Genomic DNA, 24,589 nt, shown 5'->3' with positions numbered 1-24,589 from the left:
AGGACAAGTTTAGTTTGCTATTTTTAGTTATAGGAGTTTTGCCTTTTGAAATGTGTGGGAATATGTGGCTTTTTGGTAAACAGTTTTATAGCCAGTTTTCATTCACTTCTAGAGTATTGAGAGAGAGAGAGAGAGAGAGAGAGAGAATGAGTGAACATTTCTGCCTAAGGAAAAGATTTATATATCTGTTTGCTAAGCAAACATCCAAATAGTCTGTGGTACAGGAGACTATTTTCCATTCCTTTGTCATTTTACTGAAAAAAGAGACAAACTTGGGCTACAACTTTTTAACATATAAGTAGCATTCCCTTTTAACAGTACACACAAAAAAGTTTCTTCTTCTGGCTCACCTGTTGAGCTGCTAAGCTGCTCAGCTGGAAACCACTCTTTGCATATCTTACAAAGTAGTCTTTTTAAACAATTCAAAGGCAAGAATGTTTAGCTTGAAGTCATTCTGACAATATTTCAATAGCCCAGAGCAGCGTTAAAATTGACCCCTGCAATGTTCAAAAGTGGTAGTGTTTCTATTCTGTTTGGTTTTAAAAATTTATGAATGTAGCCTTTAAGGGTATGATAACACAGGCTGTTTTGTAGTTGAGGAAAGACATATATGATCTATGTGTCCTTCATATGTTTTTTTAAAAGATTAGATATTTTTGTTCAGAAAAAAAAATCTGGCCACTTTCCAATTAAATCTGCCTCTCTACACTAACCAGATCAACCATACTACATACACACTCTAAGTGCTGCATGGATTTCACTCACAAAAGTTTTAGAAAAAACTTTCAGAATCCAGGGATCCTTACATTTTTATTAGCCTGAAACCACAACAATATGCATTACAAATCTAGTTTCTCCCTTGTCAAAATCTCAGTGCCCTCTTCAAGCAGTTCAAACCTTAGAGGCAGAGCAGTAGGTTTCAAAAATGGAAGACAAATTGACAGAAATTAAAATCCACCACAGATAACCTGAGGGGACCTTTGCTAGGTGGCATAGAAATATGCACGCCTTTCTCTCATATCATGATCACAGTTAGACAAGAAGACACATAGTTCTCAATAACAGTTAAGAGGCAAAAAAGCAACATATGTAAGCTAAAAAGATCCGTGACATACCAATGCAGCCATGGGTATCGTTCCAAGTATTTTTCTCTGGCATTAAGAAAGCTTTTGGTTAAAAGTCAGCCATAAACTTGTGTTGCAATTTTCATTTTTCTCAACTGAGAGACTAGACACAAAAATCTAGCTTATGAGTACAAAGGAGTTACCAAAGCTTGGAAATGGCAAAGAATCTGATTCCTTGTAGAAAATGTGCAGAGCCTTCAGACAACCAAAAGAGAACCTTTACAAAAATTTGAACTTTCAAGAATTCTGATCTCCAGCTTGTGTGAGCATAATCATAGAAATATGGATTCAAAAAAGGATATAGTGAGTTGATTACTTTTGGAGATTAACTTGTAATGCTGAAGATCACTGATAGAACAGCCTGATAGAAAATAGGGAATAAGGTGGCCCAGGAAGTCTCAGGCTCTCACTAAAAAGCTGTACTTGAGGAAGAGACTGCTGTGTATTTTTGTCACTTTCAGACCATCTGCAAGGCCTGAGAATGGAATTCACAGAGAACAACAGTAGCAATATTCAACAAATAACATCAACTACATTATAAACACTCTGACAAGTAGCACACATGAATCTGCATGTTAATCTGCCAAAAAAAAAAAAGACTATCCTGTATCTTGAAATCCATCTATTGCCTTACCTCTTTCTAATTTCCTTTACTACATGTATTATAAAAAGTGGTGGGGTTACCCAGTGAAAATGGTGTTGAGAGTTTGAAAGTTTCCCCAGGTTTAGGCAACAGATTGCAGTTTAATTCAGGGGACCAGCTATTTAGCAATACTTTTGAATGAAAAAGAAGGATCCTACCTCTTTGTCTACATGCCCATTTCGGTCAACGTTGTACAGTAATGCCAGGTGAGTTATAATCCACCAACTAAAACTTAATGGATCATTGCACAGAATAGATTCAAATGAAGATGCTTCTTCTGTACCATTGCTTTTTTCAAATACACACTTCAGAATTTTATTCAACCAACTCCAGAAAGACTACAAAAAAGAACAAAGACATCCAACTTAAAAAACAAAGCAAAAATATTGATTTTTATAAATGACACATCCACATAGAATCATAGAATCGTAGAGTTGGAAGAGACTGCAAGGGCCATTAAGTCCAACCCCCTGCCATGCAGGAAATCTAAATCAAAGCCCATACATTTCACCCACCCTACCTATTTCCTGCCTTACTTTTCCCTGATAGACATCTAGTTTGTGCCACCTAGTAGACTATGAACAGTAGATTATGAAACTGAGTTGTATCACCTTAGGATGTCCACAAAGAGAACCTTTTAAACTCACAAGAAAAATATACCTTTGGATATTTTGCTTTATGGGTTTGTATATGTCAATCATACATACATAAACACACAGAAAAACAAAACAAAATAAAAATATTCTCTAGATTCTTCTAATTTCTTCTTTGGAGAATAACAGAGCAATTCCATGTACTATAGATATTGATTAGAGCTTATTCTACATGGCTGGTTGTTGTTGTTGTGTGCCTTCAAGTCATTTCTGATTTATGGCTGCCCTAAAGTGACCCTATCATAGGGTTTTCTTGGCAAGATTTATTCAGAGGAGGTTTGCTGTTGCCATCCCCTAAGGATGAGAGCATGCGACTTGTCCAAGGTCACCCAGTGAATTTCATGGCCAAAATGGGGCACAAACCCTGGTCTCCAGATTTGGAGTCCAACACTCAAACTACTATGCCACACTGGTTCATACATTGTATAAGGTAATAAGTATGTACAATGTTTCAAATATAAACTTTGAATAAAATGTTATTTATGATGGCAAAACTTCTTACCTCTGTGAAGGACCCTTTATTTTTGTGGTCAAGAAGATGAATAAGTAAAACCCACAACTCCTTCACACAAAAGCAAGGGTAGTGGGAATTGCTCAAAGCTTCAGGAGGCCTTACCTGTGAAAAATAAATTATTTTATGTAGAGATCACATCATAAAATTTTATATACTGTTCACCTTCCACATTTGTGAGTTTCACCTTCACGGATCTGATTGTTTGCACTATGTGCCCTGCCTCCACTACTGGAGCCCCCAAACCCTGCAAATAAATAAATAGATTCTTAGATTGTACGCCATAGGCAGGTTTACTCTTATCTATTTATTGTTTGTATGTACAGCACTGTGCAAATCTACAGTGCTATATAAATAAATAAATAAATTTCAGGCTGATTTTTTGGTGATTTCCCATCACAAAGTAGCTCTAAATGGCCTCTATTCACCAGCAAATTGGAGTATTTTAGCTTTTCTGTTTCCCCAGTTCCAAAAATGGTGTCCAGGAGTGATGTGATATTACTGATGGTGCACCTAAATATAGGTGCAGGTGTTGGGGTAGTGGTCATGGGAGCAAAAACTGGTCCCTTCTTGTGCACAGTTGTCCAGCTCAGCTCTAAATGAACAAAAGTTTGCAAATGTTTGAACGATATATATACACACACAGAAGGAAAGAGAAGGGGGAAACTAATAAGTTTATCGCATCGGGGTTAAAACGTTTCCCGGTGCGTTCTAACGTGCATGCATGGGGGCGCGCACGGAATGTGTTGGGGCCCAGAACGCTACTTTACCACACAGCGGAACGCCGTCGCCGGGCGTTCCCATTGAGTCCCAGGGGGCACAAAATCGTGCCCCCTGGGACTGAATGGGAACGCGATGGGAACGCCCGGCAACGGCGACAATGTTTTGCTGTGCGGTAAAGTAGCATTCTGGGCCCCATCGGGTTCCTATCATGCTCCGTGCACACCCCCGCGCGTGCACGTTAGAACGCACTGGGGAACGTTTTAACCCCGGTGTGATAAATCAGGAGCAAGAAGATCAAGGGGAGGAGAAGGGAGATCAAAGTAGATTGAGACAGTCAGAAAACATCTCACTATTTTTAATGAGCTGCATCCTTACCTGTTCAAGCAGTTTCTGGACAGTATTTTAGAGCTATTGCCTACAAGTTTTAAAAATTCCTGGAGAACAGGTGAAGGACTGGAAACATGGAAGCAGGCAAATGTAACCCCCATTTTCTAATGATAGCAAAATAAGATGGGTCCAGGCAACTCACCAGTCAGTCTGATGTAAAAATCATGATAAGGTTTTCATCCACTATGACAATGTGGTAAAATGCATATTGAATTCTACAATTCTTAGTCTGATACATTATTGGAGCCCTGACACACTACACAATTGTAACATTATGATTACAGTTTAACTACTCTGGCTGCATCCTAAGTAATCCTAGGGTTTGTAGTTTGGTAAGGCACTAGAGCTCTCAGACTGAAAATTGTACATGCGCCTCTCTAAACTAAATTGTAGTTAAAGTGGAATAATAACACTATAGGTATAACTATGTAGTGTGGCAGTGTCCCTGCTTTATCAACTACATTCAATGAATAATAGGCGTATGACAAAGCTCTGGGGCACTCCATTCAAGACCTTCCTCCAGGCGGATTCGTAGGTGGAGGTTTTGAGTGGAGTGCTCTAGGGCTTTATCCTAAGCCTTATGCTATTTTGTTTTTATAGATGACCTAGATGAAATCACAAAAGGCTGCTTATCAAATCTGCAGGTGACACAATTCTAAGATGGACATTCAGCATCATAGAAGGCAGAAGCAAAATTTGACAGGAGCAGAATTTCAAAAGGCTGGGATGCTGTGCCCAAACCAGTAAGATGAAAATCATCAGATAAATTAAGGCAGTTCAAGATTGCATTTACTTTTTTTTTCAGCAGCCACATTGCACTACTGGGCTTGTATCTAGCTTGTGATCCATCCATAAAGGCAATGGTACTCAAAATGGTGGTCTGTGGATCAGTCCTGGTTGGAAGACCATCAGCTGTCAGTCCACCTTGAGTTTCCAGCAAAGAAAAAGTTATAACTAATGAGCACAAATATGGCACAGGTCCCTGGTACATGGATGGCTGGGTGTCAGGTGCATCCTGCACCATGGATCCTACAATGACTACATTGACTACAATCATCACAGACTAGATGATTGCCAAGATCCCATCCAACTCTGCTGTTGTGGAAGGTCCTCAACTCTTTTTTAAAATATATATAAAACACATATTCAAAAAGTAAACTCTAGAATTTCAAGTTTCATGACAATGAAGAATTGTTCCATATGGGAACATTTTTGTAGCATTGGCTTCATATGCATTTCATTCATGAAAATTCAGATGAAAGCATGCAGATTATGGCTAAATAAAAAAAAGTATCCAAACTAACTAGATTTCTGTCACCATCTAACAAAGAACTCCAGTACCGCACATAATAGAACAAAATCACCACTTCTGTTCCAAAATAGTGTAATATTTCATGAATTGTTAGTCTGCCATCTTTAATGAAATTGATTTTACCTTGATCCACCAGCAGGTGGTATTGCAGTCACATTCAGTAAATGGATACCACTCCCATTTTCATAAAACATTTTTAAAACACACAACTTTCACACAATATGGCATCAGGTGTAACTACACAGTGTTTGATGTTCAATGGTGCACCCTTTACACAATTCAGTTACCTCCCCTATTTATTACAAATTATTAAAATGTGTGCAGTTTTGAACAAATGAAGGTAGCAGGTTGGGAACAAAATGGAGTGTATGAGAAAAGATGTTTTGAAACTTTAAAAGGTGCTCAAAGAAAGAGATTAGATTGCTAACATAGAGGCAAAATTAAAAATCATCATAATGTTCTTTTTAAGTGAGAAGCAGAGTCCTGAAATAAAAAAATTCCTTTGGGCCTCAAATTTTTAGCATTGCAGTAATGTCAGTTGAGCATTTAGAAATATAGTTTAGGCATCCAAAGAAAAAGAGGCATGCAAAGTTACCAAGGGAATGTGAACAAGAAAAATTATGCATGAATAATTTTCACTGTCTTACAGTGCTAGAGATCTGGAGACTGAAGGAAAATTTCACTGTGGGAGTAAGGTATAAGAAGTCAATGGGAAGTTAAATTCAGCTGGAAAAGAAATTCAGTACACCAACATATTCAATCACACAATTAAGAAATATTAGAACATATTTATAATAATAAATATACCTTTGTGTATCTGTTTGCTGACAAACTTATCAGATCATATAAGAGGTTTCCACAATGTTCTTCAAATAAACTTACATTGGTCAAATTTTCACCTGTTAAATTTGTAAACCTGTGAGCATACACAGTTTGCCCTAGGAAATATAAATAAAAGGAGAGGAGTTCATTCTTTAATAATGAATAATATTGACTTCACAATATAAGAACCAAGTCAGGCATTTTCAATTTAATCGAAAGAAAATTTAATAAGGAAAAAATTATTTACTCTGAATTTACTTCTAGTTTGATCGCATCACATTTTGGCTGAAGGAAAGGAAATACTACAATGTAAAGTTAGATTAGTGCCACAGCCCTATTGTTGCTGTGGGCCTTCAAGTAGCTTCTGACTTATGGTCACCCTAAGTCCTGGGGTTTTCTTGGCAACATTTCCTCTGAGGCTGAGAGCCTGTGACAAGGCTCAGGTCACCCAGTGAATTTCATGGCCAAGCTGGGAATCAAACCCTGGTCTCCACAGTCACAGTCCAACACTCAAACCACTACACCACATTGGCCTGATTTTAATGACATGTCTGCTCCCACAATGATTCAAAAACAAATCAAGCTTTACCACAAAGCTTGGAAAAATTACGGTTTTGGACTATAATACCAGAATCCCCCAGCCAGCCGACTTCTTCCAAGCTCTGTTGAGGTGATATTTAAAAGGGGATCTTAACCAATGTACTATTGTTTGTCCACAGAGAATATGGGGGAAATTCTACATAAGGAATAATCAGGTTCTCAAGTCTTCTCCAGCTAAGCTACTTGGGACGTAGACATATCCTACATTTCTCCATCTCATTAATGCACACTAATATGGAGGACAGACCCTTCCCTAGACAAAGAATCATCAGAACACTGAATGTGCAGACATCATGCACACTGGTTTCAGTTATAAGTTAATTCATTTTTTCTTCTTCAAGGCCACCTAAGGCCATCTACTTCAAGGCCACTTGAAGGCCACCTACTTTCAGCAGGTGCACTGATTCAAAATGAAGGGCCACAGCAATAAGGTAAAAAACTATGAGGGGAGGGGACCTGAAATGGAACTGAATAAGAGAAGAACCAACAAGCTGGATGGAGAGGCCTGAATTAGAGCCAGCAATGCTTTTTTCCGGCTTTCTGCCTCACTGCTCTCGTGTCCATGTGGTAACCTCGACTGTTCAGTCATAAATAACCATAAATAACCATAGCCATTTCTTCTCTGAACCTATAAAAATAATAATCCTGCTTCTCCCTTCAAGCCATCTCAGAATCCAAGGTGAGGTTTGATACTCTGAGGAAAATCCAATTATAGGCAATGTTAATTACTTTTTCAAATCTGAACATATTAATTTACGGACATTAACATATGTAATTTAAAACAGTACATAAAAGTTTACTCAGTGTAAAAGTTATGAAATTAAGAATAAAGGTATAAATTTTATGGTAAAAAATAGAATTTGTACTCATAAGAATAGCAGGTAGACTCAGAATAAGAAGGAATGAAGACAGGAAGAAGGAATGTCAACAAGCTTAGGTCCAAAACACACTGCAGAAATAATCCAGTTTGAGACCACTTTAATTGCCTTGGCTCAATGATAGGGAATTCTGGGAACTGTAGTTTTGTGAGACATTTAGCTTTCTCTACCAGAGAGCTCTGGTGCCATAATAAACTCCAATTCTCAGGATTCACTAGCACTGAGCCATGCAGTTAAAGCGGTCTCAAACTAGATTATTTCTGCAGTGTTTTTTAGACCATAGATAAATGGTTGGCACCATATTACTAGCAGAAAACATGATAGACTTGAAACAATGACTAAAGAAAGTCAAAGATGAAAATTCAAAGGCAAATTTAGTGCTGAACATAAAGAAAACTAAAATAACATCCATGGAAGAAATACATAAATTCAACCTAGACAATGAGGAAATAGAAGCAGATAAGAGTCCTGTGCCTAGCATCAAATATTGATCAGAAAAGTGACTGCAGTCAAGAAATAAGACTAGGGATGGAAAGGGCAGCTATGAAAGAACTAGAAAAGACTCTAAAGTGTAAAGACATAAAACTGAGCACTAAAGTCAGAATCATCCAAGCCACTGTATTCCTACATTGGACAGTGAAGAAAACGGATAAGAAAATAATCAACTAATTTGAGATAAGGTACGGGAGAAGAGTGCTAAGGATATTGTGGGCAGCCAAAAAGACAAGCAAATAAGTCCTTGAACAGATCAAACCAGAAATCCCCTTGAAAATCAAGATGATGAAACTGAGGCTGTTGTATTTTGGCCACATCATGAGAAAGCCTGGCTCACTCAAAAATACATTAATGCTTGAAAAGGTGGAGGGCAGCAGAAAGAGTGTTGGATCATATGCCAGATGGATAGACTCAATCAGGAAGATCACAGACATGAATCTACAGGAACTGAGCAGAGCAGTGGAGGATGGGGGGGGGGGGCTTGGAGATGTCTCATCTACAGGGTACTATGGGTTGGGGCCAACTTGAAGGCAGTTAACAATGAACTACTATTCTAAAACTTATTTCCATTGTCAGAAACTATGTAAAGCTTGCTACAGGACTAAAATATGTATCTATTGTTTCTAGCTAAGAAAATGGTGAGAAGATTAAACTGCAAATGAGATTATCTACAGGGCAGTAAACAAAGACTTTATTACTTGGGATTGGAAACAGTATATAGAAAGCAAAACTACCAAAAAGAAACAAAAAACAGTACAAACCAATTTGTTGTCTTCAGACAAAAGATAGTGGAAATGAACACGGTTGGATTAAGACATGTATGTTGAGTCTCCTCATATGGCGAGATTTGACCTTCCTGCTCTAGAGCTTTACACCACCCAAAAGGACTGTAATTATAACTATAAAAAACAAGTACACACAAGTCTATTCTGGCACACCCAAGTACTGTATCTTAAGATGGTGTGTATACCACAGCACTGAGAAGAATATCCTCTGTTGCTAAAAGTGGTGTGCTTGTGTAGTACAGTGGGCCCTTGGTATCTGCTGGGGTTTGGTTCCAGGACCTCTCATGGATAACAAAATCCATGGATGCTCAAGTCCCATTAAATACAATAGGACAGAAAAACGGTGTCCTTTATATAAAATGGCAAAATAAAAGTTAGGGTTTTTTGGCATTGATATATTTTTAACATATTTTCAAGACGTGGATGCTTGAATCCACGGATAATAAATCCGTGGATATGGCAGACTGGCTGTACAATAATTCAGTTAACTGCAGTAACAAAGCCCTCAATTACTACCATTGCTACTTTGACATTTTGGACCTGAGATGGGCTGCCTCAAATTTATGTGGCAGCATAAGCTAGACAAATTATTATTTTCTTCCTCATCCCATGTGAAAGCTGCATCACCCAGGCACAGATGGAAGGTATCAGCAGGCTTTGGAACGCTGCCAGATATATAGCAATCCAAAAAAAAAAAAAAAAAAAAGGGGGGGGGGGACAGCTCAATAAGAACTAAATGCTGACTAGCTGTTGAGGGGCAAATGTCAACATTTGGGTGAGGAGGAAAAAAGAATAGTTTTCTATGTTGCAACACTGTGCTGCAGATCTTGCCTTTAAAATTAAAAAAAAACAGTAGACGTCTGTATGTAATAAAAACAATAGGATTAAAAATTAGACACTGTTGCAGAGTACTATTCTGTTCTGCTGTCTTGCTGTTCAACTGCAATCCTAGGCACCTTTCTCTGGGATTAAGTCCCATGTGACTGACACAAGTGAAGAGCTATTTCTGACTAAACATGCAGAGTAAATACTGCACAGTTAAAACTTAATTCTTATATGTGCTTAAATATTTCAGTTTTATGAGATGGACAGGAAGCTGTGGAAGGAGGATAGGACTCAGCAGCTAAGACTGACAGACTTCAAGATCCACACTGAATGGTCTCTGGCTGCCACCGGTCATTTTAAAATAGAGCCTGTTAAACAAGGCTTTTTAAAAAAGTATTCTTATTGCCTATAGTGGCCTGAAAGTTTGGGAAGAATACTTACCAAGTCAAGTTTTGATATTTCAGTACATTTAGGATTTGGAACAACAGGGTAGAAGTAGGAGATACTGACTCCAGTATTTTCTCCACATTCTGGAGTGTGTATATATGAACTAATAGATAAACTTCCCAATGTGTCTCTGTTGGTGCTGTGATTTGAAATATAATGATGATGTTGGCTTCCACCTTTATTCATAAATTAAATTCAGCGTTATGCTGGAACACTAAAAAGCTGGCACATTTGCAAGGACATTTTACCAAAATGGGTCAGATAAAAAATGCTTACACAAAGCAATAGGTTAGAATTTTCATTGAAATCAATAGGACAAAAAATACACGTTAATTGGTTTAAGATATATTCTAGACAGATGCCATGACCTTTTAATTGTTTTAGAAATTGAGTTTTGCCATGAAAAGAGAAGGGTAAATTGAGTGATATGTGATGGACAGGTATAGATGAATGGATTCCGTTATTAACTGATCAAAATGTCATGGTATATACAGATCTGAGACTAGAAAGATGACTGAACAACTGGAATGAAATAGATGACTACTGAAATGAATTTATTGCTGATATAGGAATGAGAAATCTCTTATAGATGATAGAATTATTATTACTGTTATCATTAATTTATATCTTGCCCTCTTCACAATTCTGGGACTCAAGGAGGTTTACAAAAATTAAGAACAGATACAATTAAAATATGTCATCAATAAAAACACAGAAAAAGTGGAAACATAAATTATCAATGAACACTTTTTAAAAATATACATATGAAAGTAAGAAATATGAGCTGTAAACAAACCCCACTAACAGGGAAATGTGCCTAGGATTGCAGCTGAATAGCAAGATAGCTAATTCATTTTTAACAGGGATCTTATTTTGAAATTGGCAAGGTTGAATAACACAATGAGAAAAGGACTCTTAGTAACAATGAGGACTTTTAAATAACAATTATTAAAAGCTTTTCCCCATAAATAGTCAGTTCCCAAAGTCCTATCAAAACAAAATAAGTCAGACTAGCTTTTCTATGAAAGGAGTTCCAGAGCCTTGGAAAAGCCATTTGAAAAGGCTCTCTCCTGCATTCTCAGCAGATGTGCCTGGGAAAAAGGTCAGATCTGAGATTAGCACTTCCTGTGAAGATTTCAAAACCTGGACATGTTTGTATGGTCCTTCAGCTAACCTCAACTGAGTGCTCAACATAACCAACCCTTTGAAGTGTGCCTTTTCCAGATTGCACAAGAAAGCAGTCTCTTCAGTCTGGTAGAAAAAGCAAGAGATGAGGATATTAGCACGCGGTCCTTGATACTCCCTCACACTAACCCTAATGCCTCTACTGAGGGAGGCAAGCTAAAAACCCAACTAAATAAATAAATACTAAATCCTCTTAGGATGTAACCTGGGGATTAGAATAAGACTGTGCTAGGAATAAAAAGCCAAAAAAAATCACAGAAAGTGATCAAGAGTGAAGAAACATTGAACTGACAAAACAACCAACCTGAAAAGAATATAGAGAAAATAATGGAGAGTACACAGTAATCTATAATTTGGTGTCTCTACTAGGCTATTGGCAGCCTACTAGGCTACTGTTTTAGTAATTATTTGCACATGCACATTGACTGAAAGAAATGTAACCTCTGGGGAAAAAACCCACTAAGATTGCAGAACAGGCAAGAAGCAGACCTACTTGGCATCTTTTCACCAAGAAGATGAAGAATTTCCAGCACTGACCAATGGATGTCCAAGTGAAGATGCAGCAAATGCCACGAAGGTGGAAATAACTAGAAAAAAAAAAGGGGGGGGGATAGAAAGAGAAATTGTCAATTATATACAAAAAAGACTGCTTGTAAGCTAATATTCCTTCTACAGTTGAAAAAGAGTGACTTGGAATGCAGAACTGTAAACTGACTTTTGCTTTTTCAATTTGATGTGTTACAAATGGAATCAAAATTCATCAGACTGCTTCTTCAATAACACTTTTGTTTGTCAGAGGATAGGTCTGCAACAATTACTGGAGATAACTATGGAAATTCTCCATGTGTTGCTGGTCTTTGTAACTAGATCAGAGTTATCTTGCTGATGAGAGATACCTGGATATACTCTACTCCACCTGCTTTTTCATTTGGACATAGGGAAATGTACCCTGCAAGCCTCCCACTGATCCTTTCACGGATCAAACTGGGACTGATCATATGGTGGGTTAGATCCATTGGTCATTTACTAACCTAAGGGATACGTATGAATGACATTCATTTTTTAACAATGGTCCACCGTTTTGGCTTACACTTGGGGTGAGTAAAACACATTTCTGCCCCTGACCATCTCACTCTCCAGGCTGTGTGAATTGCTTCCTGTAAGGCCTTTTCAGACAACACAGTTATAGTATAACAATTCCACTTTTACTGCTACGCTTAACATCCTCCCAGTATCCTGGGATTTGCTTTTTTAATAGGGGGTATTTAGAATTGTGAGCCAGAAATCTTTAGCACCTCTGCAAACTACAGATGAAGGGCCACAGCAATAAGGTAAAAAACTATACTCCAGGATTCCCTAAGATGCAGCCTAGAAGCCACAACAGTGTAGTGTGAAAGGGCACATGGAAGCCTACAGGACAGGAAATTTACCTTTTACGTAGGTTGCATATGCTCTTTGGACATTATTATTTTCTTCTCAAAATGAGAAGTGGACTTCTGGACCTTCTGGTATGGGATGCAGGGGTAGAGAATTGGCCCCCACATCCAATGTGGCTGCCTAGCCTGGTTTTGCTTCCCCTAACATGTTTATACATAAAAAACAAATAAACAACCAAAAAACAATTAAAACCTTTGCTTGAGGCAGAATGGTGAATGCTCCCAAAACACAACTAGGAAGTTCATGTAAATGTCCAGCATGCAGCGTCAAAGAATGGAGTTCCTCAACAAGCAAGGAAGGCAGCTGTGTTTCTTGTTTCTGATATGGATGGATTAATTCATCCTCTTCTATTCCATATGGTTCCAGATACCTGAATAAATGCATTAATATATGTTGTATCATATTAACATCACTAAATAAACAAGAGAAAATTAAAGAACTATTTCCTAATAGCTCACCTGAAGATGAACATTTTCACATACTGTAGAAATTCAGTACACTGCTTTCTGATATTATGGGCCTCCCAGTGAAGGTGTGCAGCTTGACCTGATAATAAGACAATTAAGGGTATGACCTTTTATATGCTATACTAATGCCACAGGGGAAACACTCTTAGTGCAAACGGTCATAAAAGGAAGACAACATGAATTAGAATTGATGGAACATCCTTAACTTTTCTTGCTTGCAAAATAAAAATATGTCTCTTATTTATTAGGTCATCTCTGCATTGAATTCTGTTCCAGAAATGTAGAGATGAACAAACGGCCATTTAAATAAGTAACACACTCCCAACAACTCTATCATGACATGGAGAAAACCATGGAGAAACCCAATCTATTTAGTGGTATGCTGCATGGAAACATTCCACTAATTTGGAACTTATGAAGTCTTCTGATGTCCACAAAAGTCTACTTCAAATAAAGTTTGTCAGCCTTTAACGTGTCAGAAAACCACTTCAGTGTTTTTGTTGTAACAGATTAACACAGCTATTCTCTGTTCCAGCTCACTATATGGAGTAATTGGTGGCAGCCAGAATGTCCACATTGCATCTTTCTGAAAAACAACTTTGGAGAAAAAAAATGGCAACAGAATTGCATGAAAAAGCTAAAGTAAGAATGGAGTTTGGGCAAGGAAGCTGTGGCTCAGCAGACATCTCAGGCTTCCCAGCCCCAATTTGGAGGTGAGAAGAGACTAGTTACAGTTAATCAGTTACTTGTAAATCTACTGTAGTTCTTTTTGCTACAATTGGGATGTAACTTATTTACACTATGATTGTAATGTAACCATAATAATTTCACTCATCATGGTGTAACAGTTTCAGTTACTTTTAAAATTACTGTATAGGGAACTTTGTGTTCTGCACCACAAGCTAGGGTTTATAGCATTCTGATGGCCTATTTTAAAAGTAACCCAGAGGACACAATTTCAGGTACTTTTGAAAAACAAGACAGTTACTTTTAAAAATGTGTGTGTGTGTGTGTGTGTGTGTGTGTGTGTGTGTGTGTGTGTGTTGGAACTGTAACTAATTGTGTTGTAAATGCAACCTAAGCTCTGAAATTCCCTCTGCTGGTGCTACATTCAACACAATCATAGAAGCAGTAGAGAGTTTGGGTTTGTCATATTACCTATAAGAACATTTATAAATATTCTTTATAATTTTATACTTGCCTACTTAGAATGTGAAAATTAGAGTAATTGGCAGAAGAAAAAGATTCTAAAATTCCAAATATTTGTCATCAGTTTAGCTAATACATCAATTAGAAATGTTTGAGGAGAGACCAAAATCAACATTCAGGTTTTTTTGGGGGGAGAGGCAAAGTTTTTTTCCAGCTGGTTTATTGTGATCGCTGTAACTGCACAATATTTATTTTTTTTAAAGACTCACAGTTTTAAACAGCTAAATCTTGCGAGTAATTTCATGAACACAACACAGAGCAACTTAAGTCTTACGCCTGTCATATTATTACTCTATCTCCTCCTCAGGTTAAAATGAGAATAAGACAAGCTACATTTTTTTTAAAATGAAGGTGTTTTTCTAAACTCTAGAAGTACTGCCAAACATACATATTTTTTTAAACTTACCAAAGTCATTTAATTGAATGAGATTTTCCAGTTTGTGGATTTGCTGCCTATCCAAAAGGAAAGTGGGAGATGTTTTTAGAAACACATTTATACAAGTAACAAACTCTGAATCTGAACAACATTTTTGTCTCACAGAAATAAATGAGCAGCTTCAGCACACTGGGGTTAAAAAGTCAATCAATGGTTGTAACCAAATTGGACAAAGGATTGGATTTGGAGGTGGTTCTCTGGGTTTCAGAGGGATTGGAAAAGATGGCTCTCTTGGCTACTTCTTCACCAGAAGGCCTATACCCCAGCATTCTTCACAAAGAGCCTTTGCATTCTTGATGGGATTTGGAGTTTGGACCCAACCCAATGTCCTCAACATAGACTTTGCAGAGGTCACCAAGCATCTACTATGAATTTTCCAGTCCTCTAGGTACTATTAAATTGACTTGTGACAGCAGAGTCACCAACAAGGTTATGCAACTTTTTGTAACCAGGCTGCAGCATTGCCCAAATCTTCAACTTTACTCAAACAAATTGACAGCCACAGCTAATCATACAGAACAGGTGTAAGGTGCCTTTTACAGGAAATGCCAGTTAATAAGCAGGCAGATCCATTTTGCAGTACATGCAATTTTCAAATGTCAAACTATTCTGAAACGAAGCCTCATCTAATAGTAATAGAGATGCTAAATAGATAGCTATGGTCAAGACTAGAAGTAAAAGGAAAGTTGATTTCACTCTAGGGCGAATACAATTTATGAAAAGAACCCCATCCACAAGAATCCAATAAACTACAGTCCATATTACCACCTAGTGAAAAGCAGAAATATTTCAGAAACTGGGGGACCTCATTGAAAACACACTCACTTTGTTCCCTTCCACTCTGATTTATACAGTTCACCAGCCCACAGACACAATTATGGCAGAAATCTCCCTCTGCAAAGGCATACCCCCTTCTCAGCAGGTTTGTTTCCAGAGTCTGGCTGAAGAGAAAATTGGCAAAAATATAAAATGGCTACAAGGGGCAAGAAGAGGACAGCATTTGCAGATTAGATTCAGTGAGTAGAGAAAAGCAAAGTGTAACCCACGTGCCTTCAGTTCTCCCCCAGCAAATTCTTCTTGGAATTAGTTGCAAGAAGTAATGTCTCATAGACATTTTCACCCTTAAACAACTTAGATTCTCCTACTCACCCACAAACTAACAATTAACATACCTGTAAATTAATCCATGCCGATATATGTGTATGTGTACCCGCATGCGCGCGCACACAGACACAAAATCCCCCAAAGTCATTTTTGAAAACTCAATGAATGAGGCAAACAAAATTTAATCCTATTTCACTTCAAAGAGCAAACTTTATGAAAGCCTAATAATCTTCCATTGATATTGGAGCAAGTTACTGAGCACTTAGTTTTGACAGGCAGACTCTCCAGGAATTGTCAAAATGACATCACAGAAAACAGCATAGCCACTAAAAGTGTTAAGCAACTTCTTGTATGCATGCTGCAGCACAGATCAAGATTTCAATTTTATTTAGCCATCTTCTTAAGTGGGAAACAAAGGCTGCCATTCCACACAAATTACTACAATTGTCTAGTCCCAGATAGCCACATTTTAAGTCTACCCTGGTATCAAGTTAAGTTTAGCCTGAAAGCCCATTAATAAATCACTCTGCATATTTTATATTGATTTTCTGGGACTGACATGATAGGACCTAAGAATATCCTTCAGATCAGAGTTTAAATAATTTTTTTAAAATCCAAAACAAAAAATCAGCAATGCTGTAAGAACTAAGTAAATAAATGGTAAAGGTACCAGGTCATGACTGATCTTGGAAGCCAAGCAGGGTTAGCCCTGATTAGTACCTGGATGGGAGACCAGAAGTGAATACCAACCAGGTACTGTAGATTTTAGAGGATGGAATGGGCAAAAATGAGTATTCCTTGCCTAAGAAAGCTCTGTGAAATTCATGGGGTCACCATAAGTTGATAGGGGATTTTGAAGGCACGAAAAGCAAGAAACCTAAGCAAGAAAAAGGATATACTTAAAAACAAAGGCCTTCAAACATGTGGCATCTGGAAACTACCAAAAACTGTCTATAGGGTAGCTAAGGTACAGTAACTGAGTACAAATCAAGAGTAACTATATCACAATAAAACTTTATATGGATCGTACAGAAATGGAGTAGGAGGAAGTTCTCAGACATCATTAACCTTTTTTTTTTTAAGAAAATCAAAATGCCACCCATGCAATTGACAATATGACTAAGGAAGGGTTATACACATGAAGTTAGTTCCATTGTAATCTCATTTACTCAGAAGAAAATGTACTTTCTGCAGATGGACATATATAGATACCACACAGAAATGTCATCAACAATGTGCTTTTGTATTTAGAACCATTTAAGTGTTGTTAAAAGTCAAGTGAAAAAGACAGAATGATGACAAGAGGTAAAAATAATTTATCTAATATTAAAACAGCATACCAGCAATGATTAAGAACTCAAAAATTCTTGGCAAGCAGCCAATGAGGACATTTATTGGTCTGCTTGTTGGCTTTACATCCTGCTTTTCTCCCAAGATTGGATTTGAGGCAAACTAATCACAATATGGTCCTCCAGATGTACACCTGCCTCTGTATCTTTTACCAACTAAGCTACTGGTGCCCCATTTCAGGTCTCTTGGAGAAAAATATACCAAGGGCCAAGACTATGCTGCAACAGGTTTACAGATACAGAGAAGAAGTTAAGGAGAGAGGACACTACATAAAGCAGGTGCCAAAAGAAAAGAAGAAATGGATGGTAAATCAGAAGTGATCTGCAGTGAATGTGAGGTCCAGAAGGTGAGTGTTACAGATTTGGAAATATATGTTCACAGGCACTTATAGCCTTACAATTCCTCCATTTGCACTGTGTACCGCACTATGTTCTACTCTTCCTAGAGGTACAGATGAACAGTAGATTCAACCATGACAGGGAACAAAGTTGTGTCTAATTGCATTATTTTCCCGAACAGGTGAACAGAAAAATATGTACAGGATCAACATGGAGAGAAAAGAAAGTTATATAAATTTGAGGAGGCAATTTATAGGGTACTTTGGACAGTGGGATGGGGAGAAAGGAATCCAGTTAATAGGGCTCTTTTAAACTTTCCTATTACACTAAAATGCCTCTCACAGGATTTATCCATGTCTGCACATAAAGGCTTGTCATTATAACAGAAGACTAACATACAGTTGCCATAGATAAGCATCCATTCCAGTGATTTCAGATGTGAGAACCCGCACAAAACAAATAAAAAACCAAAACACACACACACACACACACAAAGACGCAGGAAGCAAAATCCAGAGATATTCTTAAGAGGCTAAGCATCAACAAACCACCTGGAATGCTATTTGGTGCAAAAAAGGGGGGATGTGATTCAGTGTAACACTGTTTCTTCATTATCCTCATTACTGGTTATTCTAGGATGTCATCTCCCCTGCTGCCATTGAGGTATACATTGTATACCTCATAAAGAGACGGTGTGGCAACTGAATTTATGAGGTCAAGTGATTCAATAGTGAACAACAGTCCCTCGCTAAAACTTCCAAGTAGAGATAGCAGGTCCAGGAGAGAACGGAGATAAACAAGTGTGAAGGCAAATGGCACTGAATAAAGCTGAAAGAACTATTGGCATGGAAATAATATATCCTGCCCTTGTATTCTGTGCTGCATGGACAATTGGCTACTTCTACTCCAACTGTTCTGCCATGACCTCTGTAAATTGGTAATAATAATTTATTTATACCCCGCTCTTCAGCCAAGGCTATCAGAGCAGCTGATTTAACATGGTTTCTGGTAAGTCTAAACCTGTGTGGTATAGATCAGGTGTAGCATAGTTGGAGTACTTCTTTGGGTACCAGCAACTACCAGATGCAATGTTCAGTTTTCTGAGAAAGCACATGGGAACCAAACTGCACATCACTGACACCAGGCACAACTGGTATTTCATTGCTTCCTTTGCCTTTAGTGAGATTATGCTCACTTCTGATTATACCCTTAAAATGTTCTCTGTGCAAAATGTGTTTTCCATACTGTGAGTGTTTCTTTACATTTTGTTGTCTTATACTTGGAAGATGGGATTGGGATTTGCCTTGCTAGGATTCTATCTGCCTGCTTTTCACAAAGCTTGGCAATGATGGAATAAGTTGTATATTTCCAGCAATACATTCTGAAGCTCCTATTCCTATACTGGTGCTGCGTAGAGAGGTTACTGGAATATGTGTCAGAGGGCAATGCCATGCTTAATGGTATTATTGCCAAGATATATGGTTCTCCCACAATGTGTACCACACTTTTGTTTCACAGCCATCCTCTACCTGTGGTGCCTCAATTAGTAAAGTGGCTGCATTGCTGTTGTGGATGTTACTTCTATGCACTTTGGCTGGGCTGGCCAAATGTTGTCTTGCTGAAAGTGTACAGAACTTGCCTATGGCAAAATACAGCCATCTTGCCCTGACCACAGTAAGGGTTCTATGCAGTTACTTGGAAGAAAGCCTCCTTGGACTAGTGTAGCTTAGCTTGCAAACATGGATTCAGCTGGACTGGACTTTGTGTGCCTGTGCATATGTGCGTACACCCTGTGTGATAAAAAATAACTGCCTACAGTATTAAGGACCAATAACAATATACTGGAGACCCAGCATCGTGTAGTGGTTTGACACTCGATTATAACTTTGGAGACCAGGGTTTAAATCCCCGCTTTGGCCATGAAAATGCACTGGGTGACACAAGGCAAGTCACACACTCTCAGTCTCAGAGAATGGCACTGGCAAACCCCTTCTGATGAAACGTGTCAAGAAAACCCCACGATTGGATCACCATAAGTCAGAAACAACTTGAAGTCACACAATACACATACAATATACTAGGCCCAAATGTTTGACAGACCAGAACAAAGCCCCCAAATCCACACACAAGCAATGCCATAGGTTCTACAAATGAATAGTAATTTGGAACAACAGTTACAGTGTAGTAAAAGAGTAAAAAAAAAAAAAAAAACCATACCTGAATAATCCAAAGAGAAGTGTACAAGACTCAACTAAAGCAGTTTCAGTGACCCACTGGAAACCAAATAATTCCACAGTGTCTTCCTCATAATCAGTTGGAAAAGGATCTAGTCTCAGCAAAATCCTGGAGAAAAGAAAAGCTAACATAAGCCAGTTTCTTGGAAGAACACCATAAATCTATACAGTGTATGACTAGTAATATTTCATCAACGTATAATAACTTTACTTTCAATGAGTGGTCATTCACATACCCAACTGTCCCAATTCGGCAGGGAAAGTCCCAAATAACCCTCCATCATCTCACTTTTTCAACAGCTTTTAAAATATCCCAGTTTCTCTCTCCTTCTCCCATCTTACATCAATTGCTTAAATTGAGTACAAAGAGTAAAAGTAGTTTACATACAATTCACTTAGCAGGGTGGGAAAGAAAGGGGGCAATCTTGCTCTTCCATGTAGACTCAGGCAAAAGCAAACAGTAGCATCCTCTTCTAGCTTGTTTGTTTTTCTTCATTAATAACAATATTTGCACCTTGACTATACTCTAATGAGTCATGATTTTCAGCTATAAAATACTGGAGGGTAGCTGTCCGTGTAACACAAAGTAACTGTCCTTTGACAAAAAATAAAACACAAAGCAGCATTTCCTCTGAAATCAGCTTCCAAATGTGTCTGACAAGCTCTGGTAGATGGTAAGAAATTTAAGCCAGAAATAACACAGGGCACATATACTTGTAGTGTGAACTGATCCTTTCATCTTGGTTTAAGAGATAAGGAGAATTACACCTGAAAGGCTACAGGTGCTCTAAAGCATCACACATTACTAACAGGAGTGTGATTGCTACAGATGTTTTTTCCACCCTATGGTAAGGCAGTTGTAATGAACCAGTCCCACAGATTGCACAATAACTTCTCAAAACCAGTGCTGCCTTTCCCTTCAGTCATGGTACTGCCCACAGGGTCAGCATCTCAACGCATTACTGGTGCATCATAAAGTCCATACAGAAGCAAAGAGTTCTTTTCAGCAATTGATGTGCCACATCAGTAATGTTAAGAATTGGTCCCCCAAACACACAGCTCAAACAAAAGCCAAAGACACTAATGGGATCACTGTGGCACACAGCAGCTGTTAGAAGAAACTAATTAAACATTCCTAATTCTCAGTCCTGAACATATATACACACACACACTCACACAGGGGATTCTAATACTACTCAAAGTAATTATGCCAATGAAACATTCTCAGTAAAATTAAGCCAGCCCAGTAAGTTTGGATTTTTTCGTCTCCAAGATAAAAGTCCCAGGAGAGACATTTCAAGTTTTACATACCTCTTAAAGGACCCACTTGCTAAGTAAGAATCAGGAGAAAAGCTTTTCCCTCCATTTCGAAGGTCTGAAGCACAGGAGAAGCTGAAGAGCCTGGAGGATTGCCCCTCCACTTCCATCGCCATCTCTAAGCTCTCCGGGAAAGATGAAGGCAGCGAGGAAGCAATGAAATCATCATCCATTGTTTACGTTCCTCCCTGGAATAAGACAGTATGTGGGTTGTTTTGTTTTGAAGTGCTCAGTTTTCTGATGATAGGATTGTCAGAACTATATTTTTCATATACTGAACTAGAACATGAAACTGAGCCCAACACATTCCTGGAAAACACTTACTAATATTTCAAATAACATTACGCTTTCAAACCATCTGAACACATAGGAATCCCAATGCTACAAACCTTTAATTCATGGGTCGATAAACTGTAGCTGTTCAGCCTTTGCAAGGCCTTTGTTGCAACCTTGCAACTTGATCCAGATTCCACCTAGGATCCCACAGCTAGGATATTGCAATGGTCTGGAAAATCTGGAAAAAATCTGGGTGGTTAAATAAAGAATGCAAAAGATATTCAGAAAATTTTCCAATGTTATTGCCTCCTTTCCTCTACATGTTGTTGTTCCTGTGTGCCTTTTGAACCCTAACACAAACCTATCACAAGGTTTTTGTGGCAAGGTTTGTTCAGAGGCTCTGAGGCTGACACCTGTGCTATTATTATAATATTTATTTTGTTGCTGTTGTTGGCTGCCTTCAAGTTGTTTCCAGCGTATGGTGACCCATAGGGTTTTCTTGGCAAGTTACATTAGAAGGGGTTTGCAACTGCCATCCTCTGAGGTTGAGAAAGTGTGACTTGCCCCAAGTCACCCAATGGGTTTCCATGGCCAGGTCAGGATTCGAATCCTGGTCTCAAAATGTCCTAGTCCAACACTCAAAGTACTACACAACATTAAAGCTAGTACACCCCTTATTTATTTATACTCCTTTTTTCCCAGTTTGGAGCTGAAAGGTCCAAAACACACTGCAGAAATAGTCCAGTTTGAGACTGCTTTAACTGGCTTTGCTCAATGTTAGGGAGTTCTGGGAACTGCAGCTCTGTGAGACACTTAGCCTTCTCTGTCAGAGAGCTTCTGGTGCCACAATAAACTACAGTTCCCAGGATTCCATAGCATTTGAGCCATGGTAGTTAAAAGTGGTGTCAAACTGGATTATTTCTGCAGTGTGTTTTGGACCAAAGTAGCTTACAACATAGTTTTACAAAACTACATACAAAAGTTAAAGAGACTAAATGATCAAAAACTTAAAACTAGTTGAAACACAAATCATCAAACCAGACGAACACACATGCACATGTTCTTAACAATTAGTACGTTGCTTAGGTGGGAGGACAGTCAAACATCTCTAAACAAGAAAGTATTTACTGTACTTGTTTTGGGGGGGGGGGGGGAGTAGAGAGGGTGCCAGTCTAACATCTCTGAGAAGGAATGACAAGGTAGAGAGTGCAGATTTACAGCTGCAATACTACTCTGAGAACTTATTTGTGCAGTTGTCCCACTGAAGGAGAAGCCAGCGCAGAAGAGTGCTTTGAGTGCTGGACTGTCCACATTACTGCAGTACACTCTTGCAGTGTTGCTATTCCACTTTGACTGCTCTGGATGCCTCCTGATGCATTCTGGGATTTGCAGTGTAGGGACAGGGCCTTTAGAATTCTCAGCCAGGGAGCTCTTAGGCCTCACTGGACTACAAATCCCAGGATGCAACAGGAGGCAGCCAGAGCAGCTAAAGTGGAGGAGCAGCACTACAAGAGGGGAACTCACTACATAACTATTATTATTATTAATATCCCACCCTTTTCCCCAGAACTGGGATTCAGGGTGGCCCACAACATTAAACAAAAAACAGTAAAATCAAAAGTATACAAAAGTAGTGAGTTAAAACAGAATTAATATTATTACAATATTAAAACAAGTTACGTGTTAAAAGAACTAAATACAATTAGAAAGAATGCTTCTAAAGACTTCCTGTTTTTAAATGCCTGTCTGTCTAAACAGGAAGGTCTTCCACTTTTACTGCTCTGGGAGCTGCCTCCTGTTGCATTCTGGGGTTTGTAGTTCAGTGAGGCCTAAGAGCTCTCTGGCAGGGAATTCTCAAGCCCCCCTCCTTAAACTGCAGATCCCAGAATGCAACAGGAGGCAGCCAGAGCAGTCAAAGTGAAATAGCAGCGCTATAAGAGTGTAGTGCTGTAATCTAGAGTGACTCTGGAGACCGGGGTTCGAATCCACTCAGCCATGTGAACCCAGTGGGTGACTCTGAGCAAGAAGTCACACTCTCTCAGCCTCCTCAGGGGAAGGCCATGGCAAACCCCCTCTGAACCAATCTTGCCAAGAGAACCCCAATTCAGCTTTGCCTTAGGGTTGCCATAAGTCAGAAACGACCTGAAGGCACACAGCAGCAACAGCAGAGAGGCAATGGACATGCAGCTAAGAAAGCTCCCCGGATACTGACCGCTCTCTCTGCCTCCCGCCAAAGCCCAAGGAAGAAGAAGAAGAAGAAGAGTCTTCTGCAACTCCCGCGCGCCCACTGCGCCTGCGCAGAAAGAGGGCAGCCCCGCCCCTCGCACGCCCTGGAGCCCGATTGGTCCATTCAGAGCCTTGGCTTCCAGCGAAGGGGGCGGGGCCTCTGGAGAGTCAAGCCTTTTCCCGCGCGTTTCAAGCAGGAGAGAAAGCTTGGTCCTCCTTTTCCAGGACGCGTCCTCCATTTTGAGTTGATGTCTAAGGAGCTTATTTATTACATTTACATTAAGTGTTCTATTTGGTCATCTCATCCACTTTTGAGCCTGACTAACAGGCATGGATTTACATTCATATTAAGAAGTGGTTTCAGCTTTTTGTTTTGGGCATGTCCTCCATTTTGAGAAGGACTGAGAAGCATGGGTTTTCATTTACAATAATTGTTTGTAGCTTTTTATTTTTGGGCATGTCCTCCATTTTGAGCCTGACTAAGAAGCATGGATTTTCATTTATTTTAAGTGTTATTAGCTTTGTTTTAGGCATGTCCTCCATTTTGAGCAGAATGAAGAAGCATGGATTCATTATACTAATATTAAAGCAGTGTTTTTGGCTTTTGCTTTGGGCGTGTCCTCTGTTTTGTGCAGGACTAGGAAGCATACATGTATATTTATATTAAGTGTTTTTAACCTTTTGTTTTTGGTCACGTCCTCCATTTTGAGCAGGACTCAGGAACAGGGATTTACATTCCTATGAGAGTTTTGAGTTTTTTATTTATTTGGTCATGTCCTCCATTTTTCTGGAATGTCCTCCATTT

General features: G+C 38.8%; 1 protein-coding gene across 2 annotated transcripts in view; it reads right to left on the bottom strand.

Annotated features, from left to right (window-relative positions):
• Positions 1-23,810, bottom strand: part of LOC149311278 (protein MMS22-like) — a 103,187-nt gene extending 79,377 nt beyond the window's left edge. For both annotated transcript variants that reach the window (XM_089530699.1, XM_089530700.1), the window contains exons 1-11: positions 23,771-23,810; positions 21,672-21,796; positions 21,277-21,470; positions 19,949-20,074; positions 14,910-14,956; positions 13,286-13,373; positions 13,020-13,197; positions 11,884-11,977; positions 6,161-6,291; positions 2,923-3,036; positions 1,926-2,105 (exon numbers count right to left, since the gene is read on the bottom strand). In XM_089530699.1, coding sequence (XP_089386825.1) covers positions 1,926-2,105; positions 2,923-3,036; positions 6,161-6,291; positions 11,884-11,977; positions 13,020-13,197; positions 13,286-13,373; positions 14,910-14,956; positions 19,949-20,074; positions 21,277-21,455 — 1,137 coding nt within the window. In that variant the 5' untranslated portion in view covers positions 21,456-21,470; positions 21,672-21,796; positions 23,771-23,810. The remainder of the gene's footprint in view (positions 1-1,925; positions 2,106-2,922; positions 3,037-6,160; positions 6,292-11,883; positions 11,978-13,019; positions 13,198-13,285; positions 13,374-14,909; positions 14,957-19,948; positions 20,075-21,276; positions 21,471-21,671; positions 21,797-23,770) is intronic.
• Positions 23,811-24,589: the final 779 nt, after the last annotated feature.

This window comes from Sceloporus occidentalis, unplaced genomic scaffold, assembly GCF_023333645.1.
Source record: "Sceloporus occidentalis isolate IW3139 unplaced genomic scaffold, rSceOcc1.0.p SCAF_6, whole genome shotgun sequence".
Taxonomy (NCBI): domain Eukaryota; kingdom Metazoa; phylum Chordata; class Lepidosauria; order Squamata; family Phrynosomatidae; genus Sceloporus; species Sceloporus occidentalis.
The sequence above is the reverse complement of the archived record's forward strand: the minus strand, read 5'-3'. Positions and strand labels throughout refer to the sequence as shown.